This window comes from Berghia stephanieae, chromosome 2, assembly GCF_034508935.2.
Source record: "Berghia stephanieae isolate SIO BIC M18660-M18661 chromosome 2, UCSD_Bste_1.3, whole genome shotgun sequence".
In the NCBI taxonomy this organism is placed as follows: domain Eukaryota; kingdom Metazoa; phylum Mollusca; class Gastropoda; order Nudibranchia; family Aeolidiidae; genus Berghia; species Berghia stephanieae.
In genome coordinates this window covers 24,280,251-24,306,270 of record NC_088361.1, presented here as the reverse complement: position 1 = coordinate 24,306,270, position 26,020 = coordinate 24,280,251, and the positions used below count along the sequence as shown (strand labels likewise).

The 26,020-nt window shown below is 38.2% G+C and overlaps 2 protein-coding genes across 2 annotated transcripts; one reads left to right on the top strand and one right to left on the bottom strand.

Annotated features, from left to right (window-relative positions):
- The first annotated feature begins 122 nt into the window (after positions 1 to 122).
- LOC144964541 (PCNA-associated factor-like) lies at positions 123 to 11,458 on the top strand. Its single transcript, XM_078898959.1, has 4 exons — positions 123 to 502; positions 5,934 to 6,005; positions 7,697 to 7,880; positions 9,463 to 11,458. Exons 1-4 carry the CDS (start codon positions 451 to 453, stop codon positions 9,476 to 9,478), a joined length of 324 nt encoding a protein of 107 aa, XP_078755085.1. The 5' UTR covers positions 123 to 450; the 3' UTR covers positions 9,479 to 11,458.
- Positions 11,459 to 11,709: 251 nt separating this feature from the next.
- LOC144963901 (uncharacterized) lies at positions 11,710 to 22,116 on the bottom strand. The gene is made up of 3 exons (XM_078897848.1): positions 21,793 to 22,116; positions 20,623 to 21,116; positions 11,710 to 11,769 (listed from the first exon to the last, which is right to left on the bottom strand). Exons 1-3 carry the CDS (start codon positions 21,851 to 21,853, stop codon positions 11,710 to 11,712), a joined length of 615 nt encoding a protein of 204 aa, XP_078753974.1. The 5' UTR covers positions 21,854 to 22,116.
- Positions 22,117 to 26,020: the final 3,904 nt, after the last annotated feature.

The following is a 26,020-nucleotide window of genomic DNA, read 5'->3' as shown; positions in this document are numbered from 1 at the left end:
CACATCATTCATTTGACTTGCCATTTAATAATTTTAACAATAGACTCTTTTGTAGGTAGGTAGTAGAAGAAATAAAATCGCTTTTGGAACTTAAAATAATAGGTATAAAAAATATCTGGCATATTCCCGCGCTTAACTAAAAACGACGCTTATTTTGCGCCGACGCTTTGCGACTTGCGATGTTTGAAGTTCCATTCACAATTCCAACGAATATTTACAGCACAAGCAAAATATATAAACGAAAACTATCTAATTAAGATGATCTAAAGAAATTACATGGATCTGTTTGATTGAAAGGATTGTAAAGTACTTTATTTGTTGCTTCATTTGTAATCTTTGTAGTTTGTAGTTGTAGAGTTCAGTTCTGCAAACTTGTCTGCGGTCCACCAAGTCCAAGCAACTTCTGTCTTCAGTCTACATCGTGTGTTATTTACAGTTGGACACAGGAAAATGGTCAGAACAAAAGCAAATAGTGGTGGCGGTGGATCTAATAGTCGTAAAGGTAATAATAAATCAGAGTTTTTGTTTTTTGTTTTTTTTCTAGGAGTTCCTAACACTAACGTAGGTTTAGTTTAGTGAAGTTTCCCTCCTCCTCGTCTATCTTCACTTCTTCTTCTTCATTCTTCATTTCCTCCTACTCCTATACTGTTGTTTAAGTAAGTCTTCTATTTCTTAATCAGTACCGCTGACTGTTGGTAATTTTTTTAGTGATTGTTCTTAAGGGATGCCTTCCAAAAGCTCCTACATCCTCAGTGTCTACGTACACGGTAACCGGGCACTTAGCCTCAGGATCTACGTACACGGTAGCTTCAGTAATTGGTTTGCCGCTACACTACAGGCAACTTTTTAAAAAAATAATAGGGGGTTTGGGAGGGGGGAGACTTTTAAAAAAAAAAAACAGTTCCCCCCCCCCCCCCCCTCCCAAACCCCACCTACTAGAAAATTATAATTATATTAAAAAAAAAAAAATACTGGCGATGTAGGAGCTTTCGGTAGGCCTCCCAAACCCCCTACTAGAATATTATTTTAAAAAGTTTCCCCCCTCCGAAAACCCCTACTAGAACAAGAATACTGGGGATGTAGGAGCTTTCAGAAGGGGCTGTCATTATCCCCAGACACCTGTCTGGGAATAACGAAATTTCGTTATTCCCAGACACATATTTGAAACTCCGCTCTTCTAAACAATTATCCACATTCCAGAATATGGAATGTTTCCAAATGCACATAGAAATAAGGAAAGTTAATAAAATATCTATAAAAATATAAAATTAACCAACATTAAATCAGTTGTCACTACATATACACAATATGCGTCGACATTTGCTTGAGGGTGATATGCGGTTGTTCGGTTGACGTTGATGCCCAAACACCCGTTGCACTCTGTCCAAAGTGCCGATGTGAATTGTGCGCCACGGTCGGAAGTAATGTTTTCAGGAACACCAAATCGGGAAATCCAATGGTGTATCAAAGCTTGAGCACAGGTAGAAGCATGAGCATCTGGAAGAGGAATTGCCTCTGGCCACCTCGTGAAGCGATCGATGACTGTAAACAAGAAAGTCATACCTTGGCTGATGGGTAGTGGTCCAACGAGATCAACATGGAGGCTACTAAATCGATTCGTTGGTAGTGGCCGGTCGACAAGTGGTGCTCGGGTGTGCCTATGCACTTTGGAAGATTGACGATGATGACACTCTTTACACCATTTACGTATGTCTCTTTTCATCCCATGCCAAACGAAGTGTTGACTGATGGCGCGTTGTGTGGGCCGTACGCCGGCGTGGGAGAGACCGTGAATTTGGTCAAAAATTTGTTGAGTCCATGACGTTGGAAGAATGGGGCGTGTTGCGCCTGTTGAAATGTCACACAAGACTGTGGTTGAACCAAATGGAATGTTCTCAAGTGTAAGACCTGTGGTAGATTTGCAATAAGATTCCATTTCCTGTGAGTGCATCTGGTCATATGCAAGTTTAGTGAAATCAGTAATGGAACAGATGCCTGGGTCTGTGGGCGTCATAATATTAAAAGGCGAGAAGGCATCAGCTACCACGTTAAATTGACCTGTGATATGCTGAATATCAGTGGTGAATACGGCGATGTAAGACAAGTGTCTTGTTTGTCGAGGCGAGCGGTCAGTTTGACTGATGAGAGCGGAGACAAGTGGTTTGTGGTCTGTGAATAATGTAAATGCCCTACCTTCCAGGAAATGCCTGAAGTGTTTGACAGCGCTGTAAGCGGCGAGCAGTTCGCGGTCAAACGCACTGTATTTTTTTTCTGTGGCTGAGAGCTTCCTAGAAAAGAAGGCAAGCGGGACCCAGTCATGGCCTTGCTTTTGTTCAAGTTGTGCACCGACAGCTGAGTTGGAAGCGTCAACTGTAAGACTTGTTGGGGCATTTGGTAGGGGATGGTGAAGGAGAACAGCGTGTTTCAAAGCCTCCTTGGCCTTTTCAAACGCCGTATTGCAGTCATCAGACCACACGATGGATTGTCCTTTGCCACTTACCTGAGAATGTAGTGGGGCAAGGAAGTCTGCCACGTGTGGGATAAATCTGTGGTAATACTTTAGCAAGCCAAGGAATCGCTGAAGGCCAGCACGGTCAGTGGGAGGGGCACTGTCACATAGAGAGGCCACCCTGTCCGGTAGTGGAAGAATCCCTTCAGCAGTCACACGGTGGCCAAGAAAATCCAACTCGCTAACACCGAAAACGCATTTCGCCTTGTTGATCACAAGTCTGTTTGTAGAGAGGAGTTGAAAAAGTTCCCGTAAGTGTTCAATATGTTCTTTATGTGAATGACTGGCAACCAAAATGTCGTCAACATAGACGAAAGCGAAAGGTATGTCTCTCAAAATGCCATCCATGAGTCTTTGAAATGCTTGGGCAGCGTTCTTCAAGCCAAATGGCATCCGCACGAATTCCCACAACCCAAATGGCGTAATGATTGCTGTTTTTGGAATTGACGACTCTGCCATGGGAATTTGATGATAGCCCCTAATCAGGTCGATCTTGGAAAAGGAGTTGCATCCAGAAAGGCGGCTATTGAAGTCGTGAATATGAGGTAGAGGATACCGATCATCTTTGGTCACAACATTGAGGTGTCTGTAGTCACCGCAAGGCCTCAGTTGGCCATCCGATTTGGAAACTACATGTAGAGGGGATGCCCATGCTGATTTAGAGCGACGGATGATTCCCATCTGCTCCATCTTGAAGAATTCAGCCTTTGCTGCAGTCAGTTTTTCTGGATTGAGACGGCGCGCTCGAGCGTGGACGGGCGGTCCATTGGTGATTATGTGATGCTCCACGCCGTGTTTGTTGCGAGATGAGTTAAACTGGGGAATGACAAGGTCTGGAAACTGTTGAAGGAGGTCAGAGTATGCAGTACTTGGGTGCACTGAGAGGCCGGCAAGGCTTATGGGTGAATTAGTATATTTAAGTGGAACAGAAATGTTGTCCATAGACAAGAGTCGTTTTCCTTTTAGATCAATTATATAGGCGTTGGAAACAAAGAAATCCGCACCCAGGATGGGACGTGTCACGTCTGCCAGGTAAAATTCGTGATTGAGGACTTGATTAGATTTTATTTCTAAAGTGATGGTGCGTTTACCCCAGGTTTTGATTGATGTTCCGTTTGCAGCAGAGAGTGTAATAGAAGGTGTTAATGTTCTGCGGTCTTGAGTTGAGGCAGGGTATACAGAAACATCAGCACCAGTATCGATCAAGAAAGATTGTCCCAAACGTCTATCATAAATGGAAAACGTGTTTGAATTTGGATTGCTGACCGATTCCACGTTCATCGGCCAGCCGAAGCGTTTCCCGAAAAAGGCAAGTTTTGTTTGTTTCCTTTGAGTTTGAGTAAACTGGAAAATTTACAACCATCTTGGCAGCGACGGGCGTCTGGTCCAAATCGTTGATGATAATAGCAAATAGAGTTGGGCATGCTATGTTGAAGAGGCTGTCCAAGTTGGCGGACTGTCTTAATTGCAGCAACAGTCTCCTCTGACTGTGGTCGTGTGGTTGTTACATCCTGCTGAGGGTAAGTCAGGAATGGTGATGAGGAAATATGTTGCACACCGGACATGCGTGTCTCCCAGATCCTGTCAGCTGCCTCAGCCAATTCTTCTGTGTCTGTAAGATTGTGCCCGGCTAAAATGCCTCGAATGTCCGGGGGAAGGTTCATGAGAAATAATGCACGTTTCAGAGTGACAGGATCATCATTCAGTGCATTTATCTTGCGCAGTAGAGCAGTTGGGCGTTTGTCACCAAGACCATTAAGATTAAGGAGTTCTGTGTCTTTCTGGGTCTGGGATTTGCCGAAGGTCTTGATCAAGGCTTTTTTTAAGCTGCCATATTTATCAAGATGTGGTGGGTTTACTGGCAGTGACTGAATTTCTTCTGCAGTATTTATGTCAAGAGAACTGACAACATAGTTGTACCTTGTCTGATCCTGAGTAATTTTCTTGGTGTTGAACTGTGCCTCCACTCTTGCGAACCAAACCTCCGGTGATTTAGTCCAGAATTCCGGGAGCTTGATGGAAACAGAGTTGATTTGTTGTTCACGGAAGTTGGTGGAAGCAGCAAGAGCCTGTAGTTGGCCTGTCAAATTCGCGACTTGTTGTGAGAGATCTGGTTGAGCCATTTTACGTATTCGCGTCGGGGTCACCAATGTAGAAATAGTCAGTAATGATACAATAAAGTAATAACAAAATCCGTGTATAGATTATTGCTAACATTTAATAGTGGATAGAACTTGGATTGATTGTATGGATCAGAGGTCGAACCGTACAAGACTAAAAAACCGGAAGTAAACATTGAATACAATAGAAGTGCGTCGTAGTGCTTAAAATGTAAGACAAATGTTCATGCGAAGCACCGACAGAACTGGTCGCCACAGTGTCATGGCCGAATGGTTTAGTCGTCTGCTCTGGATGTTTTACCAGAATCGACGTTGCGGGTTCAAATCCTGGTTCCGCCACTTTTTTTTTTTAATTCCGTCTATTTACAGAGCGTTACAAGGGATAAATGTCCCATCCATCCTCCCCCCACCTCTTTTTTTTTTTTTACTCTCTCTCTCTCTCTCTCTCTCTCTCTCTCTCTCTCTCTCTCTCTCTCTCTCTCTCTCTCTCTTGGTTCCTTTCTAGTTTCTAGCAAATTGTCATATATTCGTCCCAAATCCGATCTCAAAAAGTGTTTAAAAAGAATAAATTAAAAAGCAAACAAACAGAAATATTCAGAGAGCGACCAAATGGTCAGATAGAGGAGAAAAAACAAACATAATTTTTTTTTTTGTAATGAATACAATTTTAAGAAATTCATGCTCAGAAATGGAACAAAAGGCCAAACAAAAAGGAGAAAAGAATAGACTCGCACACAAAAAAAAAGAGTTGGGGGGAGGGTGGATGAGACATTTATCCCTTGCAACGTTCTGTAAAAAGCAGACGGAATTTTTGTGTTTTTTTTAAGTGTCGGAACCAGGATTCGAACCCACAACGTCGATTCTGGTAAAACTTCCAGGGCAGACGACTAAACCATTCGGCCATGACACCCACTTCGAAGTCAACGCATATTGTGTATATGTCGTAACAACTGATTTAATGTTGGTTAATTTTATGTTTTTATAGATATTTTATTAACTTTCCTTATTTCAATGTGCATTTGGAAACATTCCATATTCTGGAATGTGGATAGTTGTTTAAAAGTGCGGAGTTTCAAATATGTGTCTGGGGATAACGAATTTTCATTATCCCTCGGTATCACAGTTGAGACTTGTAGCAACTCCCAGCAATCTACTACTACTAACTAGCCCACATCAATTAATTATTAACTTAGTCCTAATTATGAATTCTTCTTGAAATGTTCTGTTGTAAATGTAAACATATTTACATACATTCATTCAACACTGAAATATTTTCTTTTACTTTCCCTATATTTATTCCCTAGCTGTTGGTTCTTCAGCTCCAAGAAAAGCTCTTGCTACGTCTTCAAGGAAGTCTTCTTCAGGCTCTGGTTCTGGTGAGATTTACATTTGATATAAGGCATGAATTAGGTGTCGCGAGCGATATCTAGTGATACTTGCAGGGACTTTGTTAGGTATTGCTCAGGCATTAGGTGTTGCCTTGTTAGAGCGATATCTGTGTTGCTCAAGATTTTTGCACTAATTGCATTGACTGTTTTGACAATATCTATGTTAATGATAAAACATGGTAAAAGTATACTGATGAAAATGATAATGACAAATTAATGAAGAAAACAAAAGAAAAATAGTAAGAAGAACAATGATAAATGAAAACAAATCAATAGATATACTTTCAAAAGGTAAAAAAAAATTTTAGAAAAATAATTCCAGCAAGAAAACAGCTGAATAGAACTCTAAATAATATGAAGTCCAAGCCAGTATTGGTGACGCCGCTTAATTGAGACAGTCGCTTCTTTGGGAACAGAAGCTGCACTGGAACCACTTATGCCAGTGTTGCACAAAAGATGAAAATTGGAAAGTAGAGAGTCTGGCAAATTTCTCAACAAAAAGATGCCATTCTGAAACTGAATGAATCTTCAAGGTGTTTGTGTTGAAAACGCCAGCAACAGGGCAAGGATGAAGTTGTGGAAGACACACTGATTGGCTTACACAATAAAAATTAAATCTGAATAATTCCTCAAGTTCACTTAATTGGGATGATTGGTCAGGAACCGAGCCGTCCCAATCCTTTGACTGTGTTGAAAAAGTTTTCCATGTTGGGATTTTAACTCAGGACCGTCCAATCAAGAGTCAAGCAGCTTTTAACCACTATGCTACAGCGGGGTGTCCAAGGAAGCCTGAAATTTCATACTTGGTTAGAAATGTCTGAAATAATAAGATCGAGGGTGAAATTTCCTTTAAAATGATAAGCTCACTGTACTGTAGGGTGAAACTCGTTTTTTGAAACTTATTTTTCACCCTTTAATGTTTTGGTCCCCATGGCGTTATTATTTAACATAGCTGGATAATCTTGGTTCCATTTTAAAAATACAAAACAAGCTGTTTTCCTTATTATAGTTTTAGTGAGTCTGTTTTTGCGATTAACAAATTGCAATATCTAGTGTTATGTTAAGTGTCGCTCTATCATAGCGATATACAGTGACTTCATTAATATAATTTTTATTTTTAGATTTTAGACTATATTTTTATGCTTCTTTCTACAAAGAAATATCAGAATACACCCAGGCGCATTGAGAAGCAATAGGTTAATATCACAAATTTGAAAGAGGACTTTAGACACCATGAATCATTGAAATGCCAATATACATTCATCATTGGTAGTTTACAGATTTCAAGAAGAAGAAAAAATGTTTGAGTGATAAGAATCTGTCATGGTAAAAACAGGGCTCTGTGACTAAGGCAAGGCAACTTGTTCATGGCAATACAGGGTTGCAGGTTACGAGGTGATGACAATACTTATAATTACACCCTTGTTGAAACTGAAAAATTCATTTCCTGCTGATTTTTATTGATGTATTATGTCCATTTTAAGCAAGACATTTTTTGTCATGCAGACCATTTGGTAAATAATTATTATTATATAGTTTAACTCTTCATAGTTGTTATTGCTGATTTTCCTGTCAGGTTGGACTATAATTTAAATAAAAATTTAGATATGTCATGTTGAATTTATTTCCACCAATTAATGACGTGATGGAATTTATTTTTTATTTTTCTCCTCATGAAGGTAAAAAGAGCAGAAGTTTAGCCCCATTGGTGAAGAGACCCACACCAAAATGGCAGAAAGGTATTGATTCATTCCTAAACAGACCAGCATCATCATCATCATCACAGTCGTCAGAATCTGCTGAATCATCATCATCATCCGCATCTCCTGCATCAAAAGATGAACAAGACATCAATGGAGAAAGGTTAGTGTTATGTATTAGACATTGATGGAAATTATCCCACTAGAGTTAGGTTACATATATGAAATTCCAGAACAATCATACATGCCAAGTACCCTGTGAAATCGGAATTACCCCAATTTTTTTCCTCATCTTCTGGGATAGTGTTGTGTAATATTTTAAGAAAATATTTGTAGGGATCCAAGCATTCCGTAGACTTATAGATGTCGCTTAACATGGGTTTTCCCTAAATCTATGTCACTATTTTGGGGTTTTTATTACTCAGTGATGATAATCTTCCATGGATCCGCAGAATTCCGGGATTTTAGGATTTTCTCCTAAATTTTCCGCTGATTTGTCGTGTCAAACATTTTCCTTTGATAAAAGCTCAAGTGGTGGAAAATCACCATCATGTCTTTTGTCATATTTTGACACTTGTGCATGTATGAATTTTGGTGACGCTCATTTTTATGGCGCCAGATGTCAAGAATGAGACAAGGCAATTGATGGTCGAATAGGAAGGGGGTATATGGGTCTCGATTTTATTTGTAAGTAGATCAAGAATGGTAGTATAGTTATAGGTCGGGTTAAAAAAGATAATTATTATAATTTCCTCCCTAATTAGATTTTAAAAAGTCCCATCAATTAAACTACTCTCTCTCTCTCTCTCTCTCTCTCTCTCTCTCTCTCTCTCTCTCTCTCATGCTCTCATGGTCTCACTCTTTCTTCTTTCTTTTTCACTCTCCCTCTCTTTCACTCTTTCTTTATCCCTCTCTCTCTCTTTCTGTTTCTATCTTTCCCTAACCCACATATCTCTCACCCATTCTTCTCTATCAATCTTCACGTTAACTTTATAAATGCCATCAGGTTATAGAGGGATGATATTAATCTGTTACAATTATAAGGGATACTCAGCTTAGTTTACTCTTATTACCTTTGGTTTTACAATGTTTTACAGTTTTCAATTATTAAAAATACTTGAGTCTTATTTTTAAGATCCATAACCACTGAGAAACAGTAACAAAGATAAAACAAGTAAAAACAGATAATAATAATATAGTGCTCATTTGTTATGCGCAGCTTTTCCAGCTATATAATGCAGGCTCTGGGTGCGTTACAATGGCATGTACATATATCAATTCCACTCACAAACGCTTACACATGCATGTGCGCGCACACCTACACACAGTCTTATAATAATAATAATAATAATTCATTGGAGACATTACTGAAAAAGATGGTAATGTTTCTAAAGGCAATTTATTCCAAATTCTAGGGCCGGACCAAGCAAAGCTTTTCTCCCCGGCTTTGAATCTAATTTTAGGTATCTTAAGAGTTTTTAATCGGAAGAGGAACGAAGACATATTTGTGGTTCATATATCTCAATGGGCTCTGTCAGATAAGGAGGGGCGCTATTATCTAGTCATTTAAAAATTAATGTTGCTACTTTAAATTCTAAATAATTTCAGGCCTTTTGAGAAAGTTAAATTTAAATCTCTTGAATAGAAGGCATTAAAAAAATCGTTGTAAGGAATTAATATATATCTTTTTTTTTTTTCATATTTGTTATAACTTAATTGGTACATAATTTCTTTTTTCTTTTCAGTTCATCGGATGAGTGACAATCCTACACTCATTGACATATTCAATAGTGTACATTATCACAAGACGTTTTTGGAACTTAATTGCCTTTTCCCATTGAAACATCTTGACAACTTCATATCATGTATTTAACATTTTGTTCACAAATCCCTTTATGCAGCTAGTGAAATATTGATGTTGTGTTTAGGAGTAAAAGTTGTTTAGAAAATTCTTATTTTGAATTGGTTATGGAGTTTAAACTGAGAGAGAGATAAGTGAAGGAGGGGGGTAAGGGGGACTACGTATTCCCAAGTGCTGATGGTTTTCCTCGGATCCGCGATTTTGGAGTCCAGAGGAGGAATTTCCTCTTTTTAAAAATTACATTTTCTCGAAACAATGGGCTAGCAATTCGTTGATTTTTGTGATTGATTGTGCTTGGAATCTGCCTCTGTTTCTGTTTCAACTACTTCCTATACATCTATGTTTTTGTCTCATCCCGTTATTTTCCTTTTTATTGCAATGTAAATGATGTAATATTGTTGCAAACATTGTAAATCCCATGAAAACAAAAGCAAGACAAGTTTTGATTCAAGGCAGCATAACATATTTTAAGCATTGTTCGATTGTTTTTTAATAGATTCTATTATTCCTTCAATTGTCTGTAAGAAAGAGTGATTGCACAGTCTTCAAGAACCCATACATTATGGTCATCCTTAAATATTATTGAAATGTATGACAACAGAGCTGCCAACTGTACGCCAAAAAGGCGTGTTTTTACTCTTAAAATCAAATTACACTTTTATGCTTTATTGTTTCACATTACACCGTTTTGTCGTCATAAGGGTCGTGTGGATGATTTAAGCAATTTTTCTTCTTGCGGAATCTCACCTCATTGAAAGAGAAGAAAGCTGCATTTTTACCATCCACTTCCAGCTTATCTTGCTTTCTGAAGCCTAAACCCAAAGCTTTATTGTCTTTACCAAATTAATAGTGGAGAGGAATCTTTCAATAGCAATTGAAGATGATTGTAGTGATATATGTTTATTAATAATTCTTTTGTCTTGAACAATTACACATTTTCATTCAAAATTACATGTTTTTTTCAGTCACAATTACACCTTTTCTTCAGTTGGGGTTGGCAGCTATATCTGGGAAGGAAGGCACTTTCTGTGTCTTCTATCCCCCTACATGTTTTCCAATTGCTTCCTGCTTTTGTCTTGGAATGATATTACTTAAGTTTTGTCCTGGCCCTGATTTCTCAGTGTTTTGTTTTTAAAATATTAGTTCAGTAAATTTAAGCTAAAAGAAAAAAAGGTTACTGGGAAGAAATTGGTACCAAGCTAGAGTAACAACATTTTTAGTTGTGAATTTTATGTTAATTGTCATACTAAAAATTCACTTAAATCCATTCGTGGTGGAGAAAAGATATTGAAAGATGTCTATAAATAAAACTTTGTGATAGTCAGTTTTTTGGCTCAGACTCATCAGGTTAAAAAACTAGTCTGGTACCAACTTCTTCCAGGTTAAACCCTAAATCTACTGGACTATACTACTATATGAATGGTACATGTAAATATTTAAATTTGTATCTTTGGCCCGAATTAAGATATTTCATTATTTTAAACTGTATTTTACTCAAATTAAACGGGTTTCTTCATCTGTATTATTGAAAACCAGACTTTCACCATGGGCACTTTTTCTGAGGCCACAACACACTTATTCTATTCTGCCATAGTTTGTCGGTAGTTTTTATTTCTTTGACTCATGGGCTGTCGTAAAGACCTTGGTTTGCTGGATACAATGATCAATTTGTAATGGTGGCAGTATTGTCAGGCACAAGCTATTTTTATTTTATTTTACTTCAATTTGTTAATTTACTTACTGCTACCTCCTGCGGGACCATTTTTTTTTACCAATACATATGCAAAGTATGAATGCTCTTATTCTTATTCAATTCATCTTTGATGACAAATATATTTGTGTACAGTCATTTGAATTTTAATAAACACATTTTTAAAGAACATGCTTTTTTCATTTGTGATTGTTCCGTCAATTCAAGTGGGTGGGAGCCTTTCTTTCTGGGGAGGTCACTTACTATGTTGTCCATTCCTCATCCCTTTCATCCTTCGTAGTATTCCTTGCACTCGCATCTTTTATACATTTTTCTGGTATGAATTTGGTTTTGCTTGAGTATTGCTCCAGGAGTTCCACTGTGGGGAGGGGGACCAGGTTCGAGCTCCACTAGCATCTCATTTTTTCCTCATAGCCCCTGTTACCCACTTGTGACTAATGCCTGGATTATCTTGGCCTTTCCTCTAGGTAGACCAATTTCCTATGAGATTGAATAAAGGGAAGAATTATTATATATGTAATTATTTATTTTAAAAATAATTTTAGATGGGAATCTAAAAACATGGATTTTTCTAGTGAATTAAATGTAGTCAATGCTTGTTAAATCCTAAATTAGGAACGGACTTCCAAATGACGACCAGACACATCGACATGCTTTCACTTCAGGATATTCACCGTATAAAGTACTTCCGTGTAGATTAACGTTCTGTCCAAATCCAAAGGACTGCAATCTGTTTTCATTTTCCAAAAACAGCAATAGAAACAGATAAACATCGGCGCCATGGATGAGATTTGGTTGTCCCGAGTCCGACGCAGACACTGAGGACATGTATGCAAGGTATATAATTGCTGCTGAATCTCAGTATCTTTTATCTTTGAATTTATTCCCCTGGACCTAATTTCAGTAACTCCCTGATTGTCTTTCTTTAGTAATGCCTCGATATGAATTGTAATTGATGCAGCAAGACGAATAGAACGAATTATGTATTGTGTCTGTACATTCCATGTAGCCTATATATAACGGCCGAGAATCTTCCCCCTAAATGGTGGTTCATCATCCCTACCACCACATCTTCATCCCTGACACTACTTCTACAACCACCACAGTATCATCACTACCACCATTACTACTACAACCACCATCACATCATCATCACTACCACCGCTATATACAACAACTACCACTCTGGGTGGGGTTCCTGACCTCCCATAGTAGACAGGGAGATACTTACCGCATCTTCTATCCCCCTATATCTGTTTTCCAAACTTGCTTTCTGTCTTTGTCTTGGAATGAGATTACTTGGTTTTGTCCTGGTCCTGGCCAGACGCACTGACTGAGAGTGAGAGGGAATCAGTCAAATGTATACAGAGTTTTTGGAGATGTTATTTTTTTCCTTGTAAATCATCTCTCTGTTATACACTGTATTATGTTTTTTTTTTATTATATGATTTGTAAACATTTGAGTGTGTTCCTCTTAGTGGGGTCCTGTGCTTGTGTCTGGATAAGACTTTTAGGTGATCTCAAACTAAGTACATTGATAGTGTGCTCTTGGAATCTACATGTGTTCTCTATTTGAACCAGTTCCCCTTTGTCTTACCTTTTCTTGGGTGTTTTAATTGTAATTCTAGAACTTTTCACTTTCCCATTTTCTTCCTTTTTTACTGGCGCTGATATAACCTTAATATGTTGCAAGTGCCGTAAAGCCATTAAAAACATCAAAAAACAAAAAACAAATCAACTATGTACCACCAAATCATCATCCCTACCACTACTACTTACAACTACGACCACATCATCATCACTACTACTAAAAACACCACCACTTCAACATCCCTACTACTACCACTACCACTACAAACACCACCACATCATTATCACTACCACCACTACTACTACAACTACCACCACATCTTCATCCCTACCACTACTACTCATCTCAACTACAACTAATACAACCATCGTCACTACCACCACCACTACTACTACAACCACCATTATATCAGTATCATCACTACTACTACAACTACCACCATCTTCATCCCTACCACTACATCATCCCTACCACAATACATCCACTACCACGTTATCATCACTACCACCACTATTACTACAAACACCACCACATCATTATCCCTACTACCAACACTACTACTACATATAACACCACATCATCATCATCTCTACCACCACTACTACAAACACCACCACATTATCATCACTACCACCAGTACTACTACAACTACCACCACATCTTCATCCCTACCACTACGAATACAAACACCACCATATCATCATCTCTACCACCACCACTACTATTACAATCACCACCACATCATCATCATCCCTACCACCACTACTACTACAACCATCATCACTTCCGCCACTACCACTACAACCACCATCGTATCACCATCCCTACCACCACCAACACTACTATTACAATCACCACCACATCATCATCCCTACCACCACTACTACTACAACCACCACCACATCGTCATCCCTACCACCACCACACCATCATCTCTAAGACCACTGCATCTATAACCACCACCACATCATCATCCCTACCTCCACCATTACTATAACCACAATATGTTGTAATTACACGTTCAACTTTTGAAATTCTTCCTAGTGGTGTTAGAAATATCTCTGAGACACACTATTTCGGATTGCATCTCAGTAAATTTTAACGAAATTCAAATTTATAGGTTACCGTCCCATGGATGGGTCTTGATATATGCACTGAAATATTTCCTCCTTTTTCGTGACCAGTCATTCTCACCCCTGATATAAGGGCGTGTAATGATTGTCATATCTTGCAGCCTTTAACTTTAACTACGTCCTCTTGGCTTTATAATCCTTTCAAGGAATTTTTTAATGTTTTGATCAGGACCTGGCTGCAGTTATTCGCCGAGGAAGAGACAGACACGAACGCGTCTTTTTACTGTTGGAGATAATAATCACGTATTATTATTATATGTCGAATTCTTCGTCTACATTGTTGATGTGGAGTGAACAAGAAATGACATCATTATTTGTCTATTTTTGTCGGATATTTTATCAAGCAGCAATACATTGCATTTTATATTATAATAATTCTATCCTATACAAGGGATTTTTTTCTATCTTCCACCTCTGACCATACATTCATCTTATTCCATCGACTTACCTCTTTTTTTTTTTTTTTAAACAAGCGCTTAAACTCTCCGGACATGTCCTTGCGAATGAGAAAACTTTACTCCCCGTAGTCTAAGGAAAAGACTGATTTGCTTATGTGAGTAGTGACATAAGTACATATTTACAGGTTTATGAAGCAAGAATAGAGTGAGATGCTTTAGACAAAAATAAAATAAGGAATTAAATACTTCAATAAGTAGCCTCTGGGTGGGGTTCCTGACATCCCATAGTGGGTAAAGAGGCACTTATTGTGTCTTCTATACCCTTATATCTGTTTTCCAACATGCTTTCTGTCTTTGTCTTGGAATGATATTACTTGGTTTTGTCCTGGCCCTGGCTGGGAGGGAAACAGTCAAATTCATAGAGTTTTAGGAGATGACATTTTTTGTCTTGTAAATCATCTCTCTGTTATGCACTGTATTGCTTGTTTTACATACATGTATATATGATTTGTAAACATTTGAGTGCGTTCCTCTCAATGGGGACCTGGGCTTGCGCCTTGATGAGACAACAAACTAAGGTTTTCAAGGGACTCGAACCCACTAATCGTGGAACATGACTCATTTAACGATGGACCACTTACCGACTGTGACATTATCATCCGGTTCCTTGCTCCCAAGCGTGGGCGATCATGTCTTTCCAACCCTCTTTACCGTTTGTTGCCCTGATGGTCTCCACATTACTTCTTCCTTGTGTCTAGCTCATAATGTCCGCCAATTTCATTCTCTGTCTTCCTGCTGCACGTGTTCCACCTATCATTCTCATTCCTGTTGTCACCGGCTTCTCTACCACATCTCTCCTCTTTACATGCCAATGATCCTTGATTGTCTCTTTAATCTTCTTCTGACAAAAAGTCTTTTTGTATCCTTCCTCCTCTTTTCGTGTGGTTTTCTGTCTGTCCGGAATATTCTCGGCATACGTCTCAAGAATCACATCTTCACCGCTTCTATTTAATTTTCCTTTGCAATGAAGGTTCACGTATCACCTCTGTATAATAAAATTGGCTCTGCACTGCAGTGTTGTTTTTTTTTATTTTGGTGGGCAGAGCCATATCTTGGTTTGTGAGCATTGGTCTCAGATACATGAATGCTGCCCTGAAAGAGCCATCCTGTTGTTAATGTTATAGCGGCACTATTTTAGTGTGGGGTAATCGAGTCAAAACGGAAGTCATAGCTAGGAATAGGAAGCGGCAAAAAGGAGGACGTGGATAGCCATCCGATTTTGGTTAACGACGAATTAAAAAGAAAATGACATCAATTGTACAAGAATTTCACAATAGATTACGACATACCAACAGGATATTCATGATTTTCAACGAGATGCCCTCAATCTTAATCCCATAAACCGTCTTTATGATTAGGTTGATTTAGAGTTTAGAACAAATCCATCAAAATCCGCATCCAAATGGCAACGACTGTTTAAGACAACCGTCTGAATCCTGGGTAAAGGAGGCCTAGTGCTACTTAAGATCCGAACAAAAACTTAAATCTAGGCTTTACCAAAAGTATTATTTTCTTTGAACCTGACAAAATCCCAGCTAAGATATTTATAGCCATAATGCCGAATTTAAAACTTTTTTAAAAAATAAGAAATTAATGATGTATTATAGTGATGGCACTTATAATTATAAATAAAAACTTTTGACGTTCAGCATCGTTAAATAACGATAATGGTGGTGACAATAATGATGATGATGATGATGATGATAATAATAATAATAATAATAATGATGATGATGATGATGATGATGATGATGATAATAATCATAATAATAATAATAATAATAATAACAAAAATGATGGATTCATAACACCAACAACAAAAAATGAAAATAATATTAAGGAAACAATCAAAACAGCGTGCCCTACACGAAAAAGCCGTATATAAAATAGAAACAAAAAAAACGTGCATTACTGCCACTGTTACCCAATCGATTTGACAATTTCTGTATTTCCTATCAGACTGCATCGCGTGATGGCTTAATTCGTCTGCCAAGTTAAGGTATCCACTTCGGTGCGCTCTTGTTTTATCGGTACAATATCTCTAGCCTCGTTGAGGTCATTTTGCTGTATCTAGTGACCAGTCATTACCGATATTTGATTATGTGCCAGCCGATATTATCTTCCTAAATACAATGATATAATATTTGGAAATGGATGATCCGTGGATCGAGAAAAAAAATGAGCTTTTATATAGCGCAATATCCACTAAATGTGCTCAAAGCGCTTTACAACAATACGTAACATGTAGAACAAGACATGACGCCTATTAGGCGATATTACTTTTTTTTTCCGACAGAGACAACGTTGTTAACGGCTAGGTACTCATTTTACACATGAGTACGGTGAGAGAATGTGAGTAAAGAGCTTTTTCTAAGGACTCAACTATGCGCCTAGCGAGGCTCGAACCCATCAGTAAACGAATGTTTCACAAATACGATCCCCTTCATCAGTGGGGGACTTTCCACCTGTCCTACATGTACCCGATGTGGGCAAGAACCCGAAACGACAGAGCATCTAATCATCTAGTTGAACGGTGTGTTGTGACGATGCTACCGGGTGGGTTCGCGACAGTGCACGAATGCGGACCGGACTTTGCTGATTGGGTCGATCGTTATATGTAACATAGTAGTGTGAGAACCATAAGAAGCAGCAGCTTGCCCGCTGGTACTAGTTGCACAGTACTATGTGTTTGAGCAATACTAAGACTTTTAAAATGTATTGCACTAGAAAATGTCACTGCTATATTAATATTATTAGCAACTGTCCTACATTGACAGAATTTGCAATTTTTTTTGGACTCCATATAACTTTACATCACTTAGGCCACGAATATGTAACCAATCACCCTCAAAACGGTATCAAGTCGGGATGATTTAGATGCTAAAAATTAAATTTCTGATATGTCTCTGCTTTCTTTCGTTTATGTATACATTTCATTAGGGAGAATGATCATAAATGAAAATTTCACATCTTTTTGTCATTCTAACTTTAAAATCTCTCTTATTTTGTTCACTCCGGCAAAATGCTTTTTTTTTTTCGAGACGATTAGTAACATATAGCCTATATTGTTATCTAAACGGAAAACTGAGCAGGGTGAGGTGTCAGACAAAGCAGAGAGGGGAAATAATATACCTCGTATAATAAAGAAATTATTTGGAAAAAAAGAAAATCAGCTTGTCAGGGCCGTGTTTCCAGTCTAGTACTGGACAGACTGATTACATTACCCCAGCCTTGCCGACAAAACACATCATTGCATTTTGTTTATTTGTTTGTTTGGGGTTTGTTTATTTGTTTATTTGTTTGTTTGTTTGTTTTTGTTTGTTTTTTTATTTGGCATGAAACTTTTGCTTCAAATAGCGATTAATTTTTTAAAAAAAACCCAAACAGATTAACAAAAATGAAAAGTCTAATTGATGTGGATTAAAAAAAAAAAAAGAAGAGAGAGAGAGAGAGAGAGAGAGAGAGAGAGAGAGAGAGAGAGAGAGAGAGAGAGAGAGAGAGATAGAAGGTTGAGACTTTCTGACAATTTTGACTGAGGCTTGAGGGTCATTTTAATCGATCAATATTGAAGTAAAATTTTCCCGACCAAAATGAAAAAAAAGTGTTTTTGTCAGAGTATTACGGCATTATTGAGAGACTACGTATATCCCTCCAGAGACATAATTAACAGTTCGAAATATAGTTATGATAATCAAGTTATGACCACCTTCTTCAAAATAAAAATTATTGATTGATCAGCCAAAAAGGGTAGATAAACAGCGTATGAATATATAGATAACGTAAACGAATAAAAAGATAAAATAACACGAATAGATAGGAACCCGATATATACTACAGAAGTGAGGTTATTAAAAAAAACTGTTGTCTTTCAAAATAAGATTCTTGGTAGATCAGCAAAAGAAAAGTAAATAAATGGTCGAATAAGTAAAAAAATATTTAAGAACATAGATGAATTGATGTTATATATATATATATATATATATATATATATATATATATATATATATATATATAATATATGTGTGTGTGTGTGTGTGTGTGTATGTATATATATATATATATACACACACACACGCATACACACACAGAATGGTTCTCTCTTTCACTCAGTCACACACACACACACACACACACACGCGCGCGCGCGCGCCCACAGACAGACTCACACTCCAACACCCACACACATACACACACATTTTACGCACCAACATCCATGCGCGACACATTTAATTCCCCACCCCCCCCCCCCCCCCCCTCCCCATCTCTCTCTCTCTCTCTCTCTCTCTCTCTCTCTCTCTCTCTCTCTCTCTCTCTCTCTCTCTGTGTGTCTGTCTCTCCTCCTCTTCCCCTCTCTCTCTCTCTCTCTCTCTCTCTCTCTCTCTCTCTCTCTCTCTCTCTCTCTCTCTCTCTCTCATTCTTTTCTACCCTTCTGCCATGCCTTGCACACCCACCAAACACAAATACTTACGCTTATACCCAGATATAGATTCAAAAACATTTGACTCCATTCACTTTCATTCATAAAAACAATAATTACAAAAATTCAACTCGCTGTGTGAGTTTATTCATTTCTTAAAATTCGGAGCTTTCGAGAGTGGGGGAATGAGATTTAAATTGAACAAAATTCAACTTAAAAATACATAACCATAATTCAATTTAAAACTTTGGACAGTGTCCGTCTACTATCAATGTTTATAGAAGGTTTATGAATGTAGAAAATATTTCCCTGTGCTTAAGGAAAAAGCGCCTCTTAATTAAGACCACAGTAGTTGAGTTCAAGTATTATTCAAACTTAAATTAGGTTTAGATTTTGTGTTGATTGACCGTTCATATATATATATATATATATATATATATATATATATATATATATATATATATATATATATATATATATATATATGTATATATATATATATATATATATAATATATATATATATATATATATATAGAGAGAGAGAGAGAGAGAGAGAGAGAGAGAGAGAGAGAGAGAGAGAGAGAGAGAGAGAGTAGATTCAGGCTTACCGGACACACAAGCCTTATCTGTGGTCGTCTCAGAGAATGGAAGACTGCTGGCCAGAAATAAGACCAATGCTGTATAGTGATGTCGTAAAATGTAACGCTCAAGTGGCCGGTTTCAGGTGAACAAGCCGATTTTGCACCCTAAGCAGTCTTTTCCATGTTCTCGACGCAAAATGTTATTCGTGACATTTTGGTACTACCGGACACTTATGGAACGTGAAGGTCCAACCGGACACCCAACTTGGGCAAACCGGACACCCTTCACGGATGTTGAAAAACACTGTTTCCTTTTGTTTTTTAATAGTTTTCAATTCATAAACAGTTACAACAGATCCATAGGCTCAGTTTGTAAAATATCTGCCGGGTCATTGGTCAATTTAGGGTTCGATTCCAGCATCCCAAGGACTTTGAAGGACTCTTTCCATAAATTGGCAGAATGTTTCCTTCCCCCAAAACGACTGCCATATATTTTCATAAATAGCTAGACTAGATCTAGACGTCTAGATAGATAAATAAACACGTTTATGTTCATTTTCAACAGAGAAAGACAAAAATAATTTATCCAAAACAATTAATAGGGTACATAATCATAACGCAACATGTCACTTGCACAATGTACAAACAAACGTGAAAACACTGATCTCCTCCTCACTCATCCCCAGTATCTCTCTCTCTCTCTCTCTCTCTCTCTCTCTCTCTCTCTCTCTCTCTCTCTCTCTCTCTCTCTCTCTCCTCTGCCAGTACATCCTCTGTGGTACCACCTCCCACACTTGCACCAAATCCATCCATCCAGGTTCCTATCACTTCCACAAAAATCACATAAACGTTCATCTTTGTCATTCACACCACATAACTCATCCATATCCATCTCAACGTCCGACCTGTCATCATACACAACCATCGTATCATCATCCTCTGCACTAGACTCCACACTTTCTTCCACTCTCCTCTTCTTGCCCTTCCCCTTCCGAGCACCGTCACTTGGGTTTTGTTATCGGAGCCGACTTGATAGGGGTGCTTGGAAGAAATGTCTGCAATGATTACTGAACCTCCCAGGTAGAAAGGGAAGCCAGTCTCGTCGCAATTGAAGACGTTGCTGTGGGGGGGGGGGGGGGGGGGGGGGGAACCTTGGTAACGTCGATGCCATTTGACATTAGCGATGTCCGCATGGTGTGGAACCACCCACGTATCTTTCCTTCTGATACCTGGGCGCGTTGTTCCCCAAGGGACATCGCTTTTCTCTCCCGCACCTCCCCCTTGTGTCTCTCCATGAATGCTTTGTACCAGTAATATCCTGGCTTGTTGTTTTTGAAGGGGGTCTCTCTGCCTTCAGCATTCATTATTCTTTGCACCTCCAGGCACAGCTGCTCCCTGTCCTTCCCTTCACCTGCCCTGGCACAGGCCACCATCCATTTGACAAGTTTTTTCTCCTCCTCTGTGGCCAACACTGTATGAGATACCCTATGGGCGGGGTATTTTCCGGCCATCTTGTCTATCAGGGTTGATTTCGGGACAGAGTAGGTCGCAGCGGCCTGGCGAAATGAGAGATTTTTGGTGCGGATGGCATCAAGTGCGGCATCCACACTCTTGTCAGTGTACTTTGATCGCGGCATCTTGGTGCCTGTAACAATGTGAAAAAATTAACTTTATTTAGATATTTGAACTTCATTTTCATAGACTGGCTAGTCTAATAATGTAAATTGTCCTTTACAATGGTGAACATAATATAATTTTAGGGAGGCCTTCCGAAAGCTCCTACATCCCCAGTATTTTTAATAATGTTCTAGTAGGGGGTTTGGGAGGGGGAAAAGTTTTATTTTTAAAGTCTCCCCCCTCCCAAACCCCCTACCAGAACATTATAAAAAAAAGTTTTCCCCTCCCAAAACATTATAATACTGGGGATGTAGGTGTAGACGCTTTCGGAAGGCCTCCCTAATTTTCTAATAATAATAATAATCATGATAAACATAGGTCGGTCAACAGAAATACAAGGAAAGCATTGCAACAAATAATATTATAGACGTCTATAATAATAATAAACAACTTAATCAACCCGTCCGGTTTCACCTGAATCGTTTAAATTTTCTTTGGTCAAACCGGACACCCCCCCCCCCCCCCCCCACTGGAGCTAAAATGAAAACCGGACATCGTCAGACGATCTAACCACAATCAAACGATCCTAAAATAGCATGTAGTGCAGTGGTTGAGCCGAAACTCCTTAAGAAAAACGTATAAATAGCTTAAATAGCAACTTCCTTGCACACCTTGCAACCCATAACAAAGAACGGGATACTTACGTTTTGTGAGAAATATCTCGATGAAAACACGATTCTTTGACTTCTCCTTGATTGCACTCATTGAAACGGCAGGAAAAACGTCACAAGAGACGTGTGCTGAGTTACTAGAAATATGCACCGGGGAAAAAACAAAACAAAATGAAATTAGACATCGAGTCGGGTAGCGTCCGGTTTGACCCGTGTCCGGTTTGACCTGAATCTACTCTATATACATATTTGTAGGGATGCTGTTGTGTTCAGTTGGCACTAATATTGTTTCCGGTTGTAGGTTTGTTGCGCTACACAGCATAGCTCCCTGAAGAATACCAACAGATGGAGAAAACAAGGTTTTAGGAGGAAATAACCAAATGAGGTGAGGATAATATATAATGTATATATATATAAGACTTTAAAAAAAATACTGGTCGAAAGTGGAATCATTGTCACTTTGGTTGACGACAAGGCCATCAGGAATTTTGTTGATTTGGGCTTCCATTATTAAAGCTAGGCGGCGCAAATAATTCCCATCAAAATGTAGTCATTCTTAGTACAAATTCACTCCAATCTCTACTTTCACTGCTTGATTTATAATGGGACCCTTGGGGATAAGTGTTGGATTGCCGGGAACGTAAAGTTTGGCAAGGATCAAATGTACTCAATCAAGGCGAGTCGACAGTATAAATTATTACGTGGTACAACCTTAAAAACAAAACAAATAAACAAAAAGACAAAAATCAAAAAAAATAATTAAAAAATCAAAATAACGGACAAAAAGAAAAATTCCAAATGTTGAATCCGTCTTCATATAACTTTTAGTAACTATTGAGGAGGCCAAGGGATTCCTAAAAAAATATAGATTGCTAATTTTTTGTTCAAAAGATATAATTCCGAGAAATAGTATATTCAGTGGGTTCTAATTCACAAGTCTGATCACCCAAATTTCTAGGGTCCCATTGTCTTAATGCAAATCAACGCAAACAACAACAAAAAACAAACAAAACAAAAAACAACAATTTAATTATCCAGTTATCTGTGTGCACATGTTGCATTCCTTTTGCTGTTATAAGAATTATTAAAAGTTTAATCATCTGTAAACACTCGCTATATAGTGTGGTGTCTTTGGTCTGGCGACATTTGGCGGTATAACGAGATGGAGGAATAAAGAATACACCCATTCTAACCCTCACATTAAATGGTCACGTTTACAACAGTAATAACAAACAAACAAAAATAATAATAAATAAATAGCAATTGTGACAACAATTCAACCAACAAAAAAACTCCACAAAACCCCCAATAAAAATACCCCAAAAAATAACAATTTCAGCTTTCATATAGGGCAATATCCACTTAACACATTCGATGCGCTTTACAAGGCCAACAGCAACACTTAACATGTAGGACGGGACAAGACGACTGTTAGGCGATATTACATTTTTTTCGGAGAGACAGCGGCCAGGTACTCATTTTACACATGAGTACGGTGAGAGAATGTGACTAAAGAGCCTTTTCAAAGACTCAACTATGCGCCGAACCCAGGACCTTACGATTCGAAAGCGAGTGTCATACCACAAGACCACATCGCCGCACAAATAAAAAAGAATATGACAGAAAACAATCACTATCATGTAAATTATAATTTAGAGTTATTTTTTAATGTCTTTCAATAGAAATAACGGAATCAGAACCGTTTGAAGGATATATTTAAATATATTAATACTTTGTATTATTGAGTTTTGAATTAACAAGCTTGTGCAGACATTAGGGGCACGCTTGGAATTAAAAGTAAAACAAATAAACATACAAACAACATGTGCAATATTTTACTTTATTACCTAACACTGAAAAAACACTTTGGGCCAGAAAACTTTTACACAAGCTTGTCGATTGATTAGAAGACACGAGCTTGTCGATTGATGGGAAGACACAAATTTGTCGATTGATGAGAAGACACAAACTTGTCGATTGATGAGAAGACACAATCTTGTCGATTGATGACAAGACACGAGCTTGTCGATTGATTAGAAGACACGAGCTTGTCGATTAATTAGAAGACACGGGCTTGTCGATTGATTAGAAGACACCAGCTTGTCGATTGATTAGAAGACACAAGCTTGTCGATTGATGAGAAGACACGAGCTTATCGATTGATGAGAAGACACGATATTGTCGATTTATTAGAAGACACGATATTGTCGATTGCTGAGAAGACACGAGCTTGTAGATTGATTAGAAGACACGAGCTTGTCGATTGATTAGAAGACACAAGCTTGTCGATTGATTAGAAGACACGAGCTTGTCGATTGATTAGAAGACACATGCTTGTCGATTGATGAAAAGACACAAGCTTGTCGATTGATGAGAAGACACATGCTTGTCGATTGATGAAAAGACACAAGCTTGTCGATTGATTAGAAGACATATGCTTGTCGATTGATGAAAAGACACGAGCTTGTCGATTGATTAGAAGAACAGTCAATTTATCAAATTATATCAAGTCTTAGACTTCAAAGAATTGCTAATACAAATACATTTAGTATTATATAAACATGCACTTCGCACATTAACTAGCAGTTTGGAATAATGGACTGCTCTTTGTCTCGAACCCGAGATGTACTCTTTTCATGTCAATCCCCCCTCTCCCTACCTCCCTCCCTACCTACCCCCCCCCCCCTCTCTCTCTCTCTCTCTCTCTCTCTCTCTCTCTCTCTCTCTCTCGTATGCCTCGAATTGCTTAAATCACCTTGTGTTCTTCAGCGCAAGGGCGGCGGAAGGCACTATTTAATGTTCACCTACTTTGATTCTTATCACTCAAGAAAGAAAGATGTCTTCATCGGTTTAAATAAAAAGCTAACAACATAATGAAAAGAAAGAAAATGAATTGTGCATTTTTGAGGTCACATTATCAAAATGGAGATCGCGATCAGGTAGGTTCATCGGAGATTTTGATATAGATAATTGCTGCAATTAGAGCTGAATGAAATGATAGGAAAGTTGCAATCAATTCCTTAATACCCCTGACACGTCAAAAATATATCTTAAAATTCGTAAAGATTTCCTCACGGCGTCAGGAAAATGCAATATTAGATCAGCTATTAGGTTCGCTTGCATTTTTTTCATTGTACGTTTTATTATCTTTTATCCACAGAGAACGCAGCCGGACATGAACAAAACCCTTTCTTCATTTTTGTCAAAAGTAAAATTTACTTCAATTCTCGTTATACATTCAATTGAGATGATTTTTTTTAATTTACAAAAAAGTCTCATATACCGTCTATTGTAGCCCCAGGCTTTAGTTTCTAACAAGTTTGGGGTTATTATATCTCATCCTATTTGAAGTAAAATCTTTATGGCCCCAAAAAAGTGGAAGGAAAAAAAAGAAAAACATATTTTGTCAGTGGATGGTAGATTTAACGCAAACCTGTTGTAATTAAAAACCAGCGTTCATCCAAGATTCAATATCAGATTCTTGTTCCAAAGCGCCCATTACAATAAGGGGATTACATGGCTTTTCTAAGAAACAGATAATTTGGGCATATGAGAAGGAGAGAGAATGCAACTTGTAATGGAATCCGATAAGGGTTGTTGATTTAACCTCGATATCGGCGCGGATCTGATGATTGGCAAAAAAAAATCACATAGAAACTTTGAAATGTAAAACATGTAAACAAAAAACATATCACACAATCTGCAATTTATTTTTTCTATCAAAATATCTCTCTGAATTATGGAACATTAAAAGTTACTTGTGAAATGTAGTCGTTCAGAAAGTCAAGAGACGAGGAGACAATGGTTATCTCGATTCTCAAGGTGGTAGGATGGGACGTTTCTCTTCCGCAAAATACTTTCCGCTTGATTTAAACAGATCCATATATACACAATCCCTGAGTGGACGAAGTTCGTCAGAAAGAAGATCTGGTGAGTGCATCCTCTTCAACTTCTGAAACCTGCCTGCTCTTCCCTGGGAATGTGTCAATGCTGTGTTTCATACGTTATAAAAGGACTCTGCAAAATATTTTTACAGAAACAGAAAGTAAAGTGATCCCTCACCATTTTCCACATTCTGAAGGGTCACCTTTCTTGGGTAGTTTCACAATGATAACTCTTTTCCATTCATCAGGAGCTCTCTCTTCTTCTTGACACTCGATCTTGGATCTACCTGCAACATAGCAGTATTTCTATTTCGTCAGGTGCTCTGTTCCCTTTTGTCTGTTTGATGGCTGTCACTATTTCTAGGCAGTTGATGCGG